At 38.8% G+C, this 10,710-nt stretch overlaps 1 protein-coding gene across 1 annotated transcript; it reads right to left on the reverse strand.

Annotated features, from left to right (window-relative positions):
- Positions 1-8,825: 8,825 nt before the first annotated feature.
- On the reverse strand, positions 8,826-9,725 carry LOC139124044 (uncharacterized). Its single transcript, XM_070690176.1, has one exon. The coding sequence runs from the start codon at positions 9,723-9,725 to the stop codon at positions 8,826-8,828; it is 900 nt and encodes a 299-aa protein (XP_070546277.1).
- Positions 9,726-10,710: the final 985 nt, after the last annotated feature.

Consider the following 10,710-nt stretch of genomic DNA (forward strand, 5'->3'; position numbering starts at 1 on the left):
TTTAGGGGGAGACCATCAAGAACACGCACTTGTTTTGCAGAAAAATATGAAAATATTGTCAAAAACTACAGCCGTCTTGTTGTGTCGCGAGTACCCTGTGTAAAAGAAAGAATTATATTACAGTTATGCATGAAATCCTTCTAGATCGATTCAATTTTAGCAAAGCGCGACACACGTCTCACATTAATTTATGTCAGTAAATATTTTTTCTGAGTCTTTTAGGAAATGCTTGCCTGGTAAACGAGACTTCGTCTTACGTGCATGCACTACTTTGCAATAACTTGGATAAAGTACGTTAAATAAAAAACCCATATTTTCTTTATTAAATGTAGTCATATCTCTCGGCAGTACGTAGAATGTGGGGAACTTTGCCGTATTGTCCTGAGATAACTCTAAATTTGCCTATTTATTGTGTCACGTATGTCGAAAACTGACCTCAGCCTTGGGGCGGTCCGTAACACACCAGAAGATAAAAAACCATTGGTTTCAGAATGGTTTCACAATGAAACAAAGGAATGGACCTGTAGCCGCAGAAAAGCTGTTCGAAGCCCCCTTGACATTCGTATCAAGCGCGACACGCAGGTGCCGCTACCTTAGCAATAACTCCCAAGACACACAGCGTAATTACACAAAGATAAAGAAAGGCATTTATGCATGTTTTATTGTGAACAATCAATAAATGTCATCTAAAGGTGCCGTGACTCATCACGGTAATAATTAATAGTGACCTGTTATCGGACAATATGTTCATTAAAATACAGTGTCCTTTTTGTTTGAATTTGTGATACAATGTTCGCTAAACATTTTGCAACCATCACTTTTTCCAAGAAATCATTCTAATTTTTCGATATTTCTGGTTTTCAAAACGCTGCAACTAGGATTGGGAGTGGCAAATAATTTTTGTACAGTGGAAAATTCGACTTCTCCCCATCAAAGTAGCCTGTATCTCAAACATCTTGTTTCTGTGAATTGCAAACAATTTATTTGCGTGTGGTTTATAGCATTCCCTGTTACTGGAAAGACAAGAATGAATAACTGCTGGACTGCCATCGTGATGTATGGTTGTTCGATGTAACGAAGTCTGATTTAATCACTGATATTAATCGCCGTGTTACATAACCATGAAAATGAATGGGAATAAAACAACATAACTTGCTCACATGCAAATTTAACAGACATTTAAAAATTGCCTCTCGAGAGTTAGGCACCTAGAGTTCTTCTCGAATAATCAATCAAGCAATTGCTCCCTGCCTGCATGACACCAAAACCATCGTCCGTGCTGATAATGATTTGACTGTAATATGCATGTCAATTTCGACGACTATTTTAGTATTGCCACCATTGTTAGGGCGCCAGCTGTGAGACGATGATGATGATGATGATGATGATGATGATGATGCTGACGATGATTATAATGATTATGATGATAAAGAATAAGAAGATGGTGATATTGATGATGTTGTTGTTGTTGTTGTTGATAACGATGATGATGCTAAATTCAGGGATAAATTCCGTCATACTTGTCTAATATTTCATTGCTCACGTCCCTACGACTGGTTTTTTACTAAATCTACGTAGGCAAAGAACAAACAACAAAAATCAACGAAGTCGCAACGTATTTAACCTTGCCCTAGATTTAAACAGAGTAAACCGATGACACAAAAATTACATAGATAATTTGTGCGTTCATTTATTTGTTACTTGAATATTCGTTTATTTATTACATTCTGATTGATGCATTGCTAGTTTCTAAACTTAAGGTAGTGCACGCCCCTAAAAAGACTTAAACTTTTTCACAAAATTTCGGTTACGAAATTTTAAACCATTAATTAATCTAATCAGGCGAATAATAGTGTTGTTCGCAAATGACGTCATTTTTCTTTCACTAATAGGCAAAAATAAAAAAAATATCTGCATTCTCCTCAAGAACGACGAAAATAAAACCTTGTGTTACAATGGATGCTAAAAGTCACACAACTCTATAGCTCAGACTACAAGTTGCAAAACAACAGCCATGCTTGCAACAACAAACTTGTCACATCGGCATGTTTGCACGTGCACTATATTTCTTTAACTTAGAGGGTCCGGCTAGCGCCACCATGAGTCGATTCTTTTTTCCCGACCAGGATTATAAATAGATTTGAACAGTCTTAACTGATAATAGTCACGCCATATTGTCAATATTAAAAGTAAACATATTTTATCAAAAAATTCCCCTTCATTGTTTTACATATATATGGCACATAAGCATGCTCAATTACCATGTTCCAATTTCTTGTTGTCTTGGTTGTCTGAGTTTTGCCTTTTTAGCGAAAAACTAAATTCCCCTTCGTCTGCTTGGATCAGTTGACATTCATTCATTGATACTTCCTTTTTCGAGCGCGATATGAATGAATGTTACCCCTTTGCGCGTGCGCGTAGGGTAAAATCACATGTGCCAGTTTTATCAGATGTTATTAAAGGCATCGTTTTGACCTTTCTTGCTAGGTCATCATACCCAACTGACGTCAAACTATTGATTTTAAAAGTCAATAATCTTGAAGTATATTTTTATCCCCTGGCACCCACACAGTACGATAAAAAATCATTACAAATTCGTTCTGACGACTTCTCGTTCTAGTTACATATCTTGACAGCCGGAAGTAATTCACGATCAAAACACTGGACCAGAAACTGTTTTACGAGACCCCATGGCGAGGCATTGTGTATTATTTTATCCTTCAGTTATGACATTTGTGAGTCACAGAAATATGTATGAAGATCGACAAAAACTGATAGACAAGACGTCATATGTTTGCGGGCCATGTTTACAGGAAACTTAACTCATATAGGTTTAAAAGTAGACCCCAAAACAAACAAACAAACAAACAAACAAAAATAAAACAAACAAAAACAAAACAGTGGGGAGACCTCTAACTACAACGAAATGGTGGATGTACTTTGTATACTCTGATGATTGTAGCGTTAACTATTTTCCATGGCAACAAGTGCGTTCGGAGCGCTCTTTTTATCGGCAAGGGTATGTTACTCGTCCTAATTTAACAGAGTTTTCCGCTCACATGTAAAATTAATGTTGAACAATTTGAACAATTTGGCGAGCTTCAAGAGTTGTTGGCTTCTGATGTGTCTCTGGCAGTATAAAATAACGTGGGCGGGCCGAAGGACTTTGGATTGTATTGATTGAGGTGAAATTGGCCTTCACGTGTGTAATGACCAGAATTGCAAAGATTCGTCCTTTCACATAAACGGTAACGTCACTCCCTTCTAACACGAAATGTTGATGTTGATAGCTAATTGGAAATGTTTGATGAGATCCACCATGTGGCGAAATTTCTACTGCGTCTCAAATAAATATGTAAGCAAACGAATGAATGTTTTCGTGGCGTTTTGACGTGAGAGTTGACGTCAATTCAGGGGTAAACATGTTTCCTTTTATGTTTAACTTGACGCACACGCTGTAAACAGACCCAACCTTGATAAATTTACAACCCACCTTGACTGATTATCTCAAACTGTCTTCACTGGCAATATGCAGGCAAACTTTTTAACGGCCAAAACTGCAATCGTAAAGGTACACGGATAACAATTAATGTGGACTTGGACAATGAGGAAAATGAGATATGTATGTATGTATGTATCGAATGTATGTATGCATGTCTGTCTGTATGAAATATGTAAGCATATATATATACACCATTCGTCTGATAATCGCTACAGAGAACACATGTAGCGTACGTGAAAATGTAAGTAACGCCTATTAGTCCTGTTTTCTACTTATTATCAATTTTTACCGTGTATATATATATATATATATATATATATATATATATATATATATATATATATATATATATATATATATATATATATATATATATATCTCAGATGCCCATATAAACCTGAAGGCAGCGATACAAGCATCGGACAAACGCAGGCACTGTGTTTTTGTTTACTTATTAGTCGTGCGTGATAAGCGAAGATCATCGATTGCTGTCGGAAACACTGAAATGGGGAACAGGTATATGCCTGGAACGCAAAAATGTTCAGTTGTGTCAAACATCCGATTTGAAACTACCCACATTACAGCACTTCTGGTCATACTTCGAAACAGACAACATTTTCACTCTGTCATTAGTGTAACCGTATAAAACTTCTAGATCGACCTTTATGTCTAGGTAAATGTGTCTAGGGGCCATATTATTCCGCGAAAACGACCTTGCATGGAGTGATAATTCTCCTTTTTGTTGACCTAATTTTCCGTATGAGACAAGTAATCGGACAGCAGAGATAGGCAAGGAGAATCAACAGTTTTTTCACACTGAGCTCTTCAACCTGCCACGGTGATCCATTAGAAAGTACAGAAATGTGATATAACACTACCCTATAGCGTTCTTCGTCGGTATCTGTAACATAATAGTTATGAATTTGTTTCCCTACCACCGTCAACATGAGTCCGTCCTTCGGCGCTAAATGCGCAAGAATGGTAATCTGCCTCGAGCTAACTGAATTCAGAACTGTCGTTAAAATCGATGTCTTGCACTATTACTGTAGGTCACCATTGAGAATAATGTGTTTCCACGCAAGGGCGAAATTATAATTGCCATACTTATGTCTGTTACCATGGGCATTATGTAGAGAGAAACTTGCCCATTCAAAATGAAATTGTTTTATGAGCAACGTTGTCACTTGAGCCTCCGAACAAAAAGTTTAAACTTATGCTCAAACTTTACCCAGGGAATAGTACACCATTCCCTTGGAAAGTGGAGACAAACGATGTTAGTCACCATGCAAAGTACTGGTTAGGATAACAAAGACTGATGCATTAATGATCTCAATCCAAAATGTAGAGGGAACAAAAAGTAAAAAAAGAGAAAATCGCAAATGACGTTATGATTTCCATAAGTATCAGTTGATCTTATATGGAAGTTTAAACATCATTTTTACTACCATTATGCCTAGTTCATCATTTCAGTCTTACAGAACTGAACACTAAACACTGCATGAAAACGAAATAATACAGATAAATTCACATTAATGAATTGACTGTATTATTAAATAATACACGTGAATTCACATGAATCCAAGTGAATACAGGCTTGCTGAATACAAGCAATGGATTAATGACTGTATTCACCTGTATATGCACTATTCAGCTAAAATACAGGCAATAATCCATGCAAATACAGTAAGTATTATTGGCTTTTCATGCAGTGAAAATTAAATACCCCTAATACAACAATAATCTTTCAACAGTTGTTCTATTGATCTGACTTCCCATTTTCTTCTACCTGACTCTTTAAACGTACCGGTTCCTTCTTCAACCGAGATACCATTTCATTGAACCATTCACGCTTCTACAGCACTGACAATTGCCACCCTCTCTCTCTCTCTCTCTCTCTCTCTCTCTCTCTCTCTCTCTCTCTCTCTCTCTCTCTCTCTCTCTCTCTCTCTCTCTCTCTCTCTCTCTCTCTCTCTCTCTGAGATATATCAATTAGTTTTAGTGATAATGGATGTATATGATCCATGGCATACACAAGAGATGACGTCATCGACAATATTTGTCAAACCACAGTCCCTCTATCCACAGAGGGACTGTGGTCAAACCAACGGATATTTCCCTCAACTATACTCCTATGGGCGTTCTTACGTCAGTGTAGATATATTTCACTACAAACTGTTATGACACAACCTAGCTCTTTTATGAAATCCTGTTTGATGCGTTTTACTCCCTCTGGGAAACTTTGGAAGAACAGCAGATGTGACACTGTCAGTAACGTGACATCTTAGGTATGATAAACGAAATATCACAGAACAATTTGTAACAACAATGTTTTTGTCGCTCTACCTTTCTAACCCGCAGAGGGAAAGTACATGTACATGTATATTGACAGCACACACAGGAGAAGGTGGGGAGAAATTGGTGATATGTAAATTTACTTATTATCATATGAATTAATGTGGTGTCAGGTGACTGATTCAAGTCTGAGTAATGTGATTATAGTATTATTTCAGTGCTACGAAGCACAAAACGATAAGAACATTAAATGGCTATGCTTCATGATAGTAACATCATCAGCGACTGAATAATTCATGCAGCACTAGGGGACCCTAATCATGAAGATGATTTGCAGCACTAGGGGACCCTAATCATGAAGATGATTTGAAGTCTGAGTGATGATGATACTAAAGTGCATATTGGAATTCATGGGGACACATATTTTCCAAAATGAACATTCTCAAGATCGGGTACACAAACACACCAGCCAACGTGTGCGCACGTAGATACGTATATATACCTGTGTATTTAAGTGCGTACATCAATGCATACATAGATGTGCGTGCATACATACATACATGCATCCATGCATACATACATACATACATACATACATACATACATACATACATACATACATACATACATACAAATGCAGACAGACTGACTGACAGACAGGCAAAATCATGATACATGTGTAAGACACACCAAAGTGAACACAGCATATTCTTCATATAGAATATACCATACAACAAGGAACTTTTCATCGTCAACATGTCTAAGGTGCGTACAAACATGTCCATACATTACCAGCACTGTCATCATGAACGTCGGTTGTCACGCACATGCGCAATAAATAATCGATAAGAGATATTGGTATGTTAAGTGGAACATAGTAACAGGTAGATTTTCTTTAATTTAAAACTCCTGAGTAGTCTTGAAGTCTGGCGTAATGTGTAAATATACAGACTCCAGAGTTTCCAAATCACGATTGAATAAATATAACATCGTTCTGTTTAAATCCCAGACATTTTCGGCAGTTGCTTAGTAAAGTTCCGCACTAGTATGTTAAGTGGGTTACGCTGGGAACGCACACATACCGACCTGTGCAGGTACTTGTGACGCACACCTCTTGAACATGTCTGGTTGGAAGAGTTATTACTTTTGTTAGAAGTTTGGAGGTATCATGTCAGATTTTGTTCAAACAAGGTTGTGTTTCAGTTGACACTCTACAAAAGTCCGTGGAGACGTTATTGTACGTTGATAGCCAGGCACACTCCACACGGAATGATTCCCAGATCCCGTTGACTGTCGGATGCATGTACCCCGTATATGTGTAACTTGCTTGCTAGGAATGTCAAATTTCCCATGCATATTGCTGGCAACACGGTTCTATATAATGTCTTCAACCCAGGATGGACACCGTGGCTCGAAGGAGATAATGCTGACATGAAATGGCAATACAGACATCCCGCCATCCGGTCAAAATTTGCTGTTTCACACTCTTCTGTCATGAACTTGGCCTTGCATCACACATGTACATGTACTGAAATCCGTTATCGCTGCCATATTTCACAAATGGAAGCAACATATGGATCAGCACAGTGTAGGAAATTGAATAGTTCTAACCCAAAGAGTATCCCACCATTACTATGACACGATTTACAGATATTGTTTGTCATATTTACCCCTCTGCGTCAAGTTGTACCGAGGAGCCTGTGACATTAACACAAGTTTTCCATCGGTGTTTTTGAACGCTCCTCATGATGTTCGTTTAAGTCTCAAGCAGTGAAAGTCTTATCAAAATTGTTATAAAACATCCATTGCCGTTGATAAAAACAACTGTCTTCAATGAAAAGACAGAAGGAAAAACAGTGACAAAAACTGGGTTGCTAAAAACTCTCGTGACAGATGTAAGCTTACATGCCCGTATAATAAATTCTGACACTCCTAAACGAGAACATTTGTAATCGGTAAAAATGTGAAAAATTAAGTCGTTAAAAGATTATAACTGGGATTCCTAGTGGAATAATTTACAAAATAGGTACAAAATAATGGCAGAAATTCTGGTGTGAGTGCCCGCATTCACATCCATGGTTCATTTTGTGAAATTTACAAATTGTTAGGTATTAGCTCAAGATTAAGATATATCAAAAATTTTTACTGGTTTAAATGTTGTAAAAAGAGATTCCAGATATGTAATTTGGCAGAAATATTTGGCGACCGGCACCGGTTTCTTTGAACAGTGTATGTATAATATTACCGCGTACTGAAAAAGCCGTCACTCTACAACAGGTGCCCTTTTTCCAAAATAAACACTTCGGGCCTACGACACGCCTGGTGTATTGTCAATATTTTTTAACATATGTGCATAAAAGATGTTTGAAGGCGAATGAATCGAAACTGGTGGAATTGTGAACTTCCGCAATTCAATAATTTCCCTACCATTTCGTCACCTAGAGAAACTGGATATCGCAGTGACTGCATATTTAGTTGTCGCTTCATCGAAGCTTTGAAAAGTTGATATTAAAAAGATGTATTAAGGCTTATAAATCAAACTTCAGACATTTTTACACTAAGAGCGAGGAATCCATTTATCTCGTCGGCGACCTGTAAAACCAAAAGGTCACATGCGACCTCATGGTTCATTGCTACGGCGTGCTTTTATCAAACCGTGATTATCGCAACTGTATTTTGTTTGTGTTTTTTGTTTGTTTGTTTTCTCCAGAATCAGACAGAATGCCGGTAAACGTGGGACTACTGGATCTAAACGGATTAGCTGACCCCTGGTATATTCGTAATTTATTTCCGCACGTTATCATTTACAACCGATATTGGGTACTGTTATCGAAATTGGGTAATTAGGAAGCCATAGCGGTCAAAACACGCTGAAGTATTCAGCTACGTGTGTGTAATTAGCGGTAAAGCATTGTGTGTGGGCCAAAGCCTAGATGCCAGGGATCTCACATAGGGATGCCACTACTGGAGGAGGGGGGTTCAGGAAGAACACATTTATGTCTTCAACCACAGAAGACATTTTATCCGAAGATCACGACCTTTTGGTGAATTTTAGCCACATAAAAACACAGTTTCGCTGTTCCGTGAAGCCCAACTTTTTGTACGCGTTGTACGACGAATCGTTACCCTCTTCTATGAGAACAAAGGGCGTGTCATCGTTCCTGACAATCTGGTCAATCAGTTCGCGCAACACAATTTTCTCAACTCGCTTCTTTTTGAATTCCGGCAAAGTGTGCTCGAGGCCGATTCCCCCATAAGCTTTTACCATTGCCCATGACACGGGTTGTCCGGTGACCTCATTAAAAATGGCGGCCGACGGGAAAACCTCGATGTTCCGTCGTAACGTTGACACTGTGAACGGCGTGCTAAACTTCCAACCACCTGTTACGTACTCCACATGGTCCGGACTCAACTGGCCGACTTTTAATCCCTTCGGCAGTTTCGATTTCGCAGATTTCGTTAGATTGGATTCAGAATACATGCAAACTCGACAACGCCCTTCCTGTTGTAACTGGTAACCTCGCTGAGTTGCACACTCAGTCAGCACCTCAGGCAAAAAATCCTGCTTTCGGGAAGCGAATGTTAACAAAAAACAATGCGACGGTGCTTGCCAGTTGATATGTCCAGGCTGGCGGAGAAACGTCCTCAAAATATCAGGTTCAACGGCATTCGAGTAAATAAAAGTCTCGTACTGTCCGGGAACTGTGGGCACCAGCGACGGTACATGGCACAGGACGACTAAATTCTCCACGGACGTCGACACATCCGTCTTGACGTCGGAGATAGTACCCCAGGACCCGTTCACGGCGTTCTGGAGGCAGTGATAAATGGGTAAACTGAGGGGAAAATCCTCCCGCAGGATGGTCAAGATGCAGTTCAGTTCGTCCGTGGATGAGCTGGACGTCGATGACTGCCCGTCGCGTTCAGTCATGATAGTGCCATCACAAAGGCCGCTATCCTCTTAACATACAAGGTAGTACACTGTGCATTGTGAACGCATGTTGTGCTCACAACAATAGCTCTGTGATTGATACGGTGTCACTCGCATAACCAACTCGCCCTATGGCACCCCCAAGTTAGCTATTATTGGTTCCAAATATCCCAGTGCTGCATACACCAACCGTACAATTCTATCAGATGCGGAAATAAACGTCACACAAGTTAAAGGTCTCACTGACCGTAAGCGATGTCTGTAACGTTAGGTTCCCCACACCCACACCTTAAAAGGTCAAAGATCAAGTGTCATACCTTAAACCACTTGGTTATTTTAAACTCGTGAAGTAACAAATTACACAAAACAACTTGAACTGAGGAATGCGGCAGGGTGTTAGCATACCAAAGGATTTTATCATGTCGATGACAGTTTAGAAACTGTAAATGTAACATAGACAGTAGAGAAACTACTGTCTATGGTCATGTTCAGCTATAGTAGATTAAAAGCGGGGTCACATTTCAACCTTTGACCTTTTGCATGTGCTGTGTTCTCGCGTATCGCCTACGTCGACGTCATACCCTGGGGCAAAAATGTGAAAGGTGGACTAAAAACGATAAATATTCGCAGTTCATGTAAACAATACCGACAAACAACGATGAGAAACTTTGATTAGCTGTAACTGTTGATGTATTTTCATGACTTTTTTCCGTTTTGTGAATTACATTGTCTTTTTTCTATTCTCAAAAATGATTATCAAAACGCCGATTATGCAACTCGACAAGACAGCTACACCAATCTTATCGCAATAAGTGAATTTCACTCCAGACTAGAATTCGTTTACAAAGTGTAACTTTGCATATTTATCACATCGTATACTGAAGTTTGTGTATTGTTACTCAACGTATTTCAGGGAAAAGAAGAAAAATGGGCTTATTTTCTGATAAAAACATAATGATTGTCACACGTTACAGTAATGTCCTTT

Source organism: Ptychodera flava, chromosome 2 (genome assembly GCF_041260155.1).
Source record: "Ptychodera flava strain L36383 chromosome 2, AS_Pfla_20210202, whole genome shotgun sequence".
NCBI lineage: Eukaryota > Metazoa > Hemichordata > Enteropneusta > Ptychoderidae > Ptychodera > Ptychodera flava.

What these genes read in the sequence shown, in the direction of transcription:
- LOC139124044 (XM_070690176.1), bottom strand. Translation starts at nt 9,725, where the DNA reads ATGACTGAACGCGACGGGCAGTCATCGACGTCCAGCTCATCCACGGAC.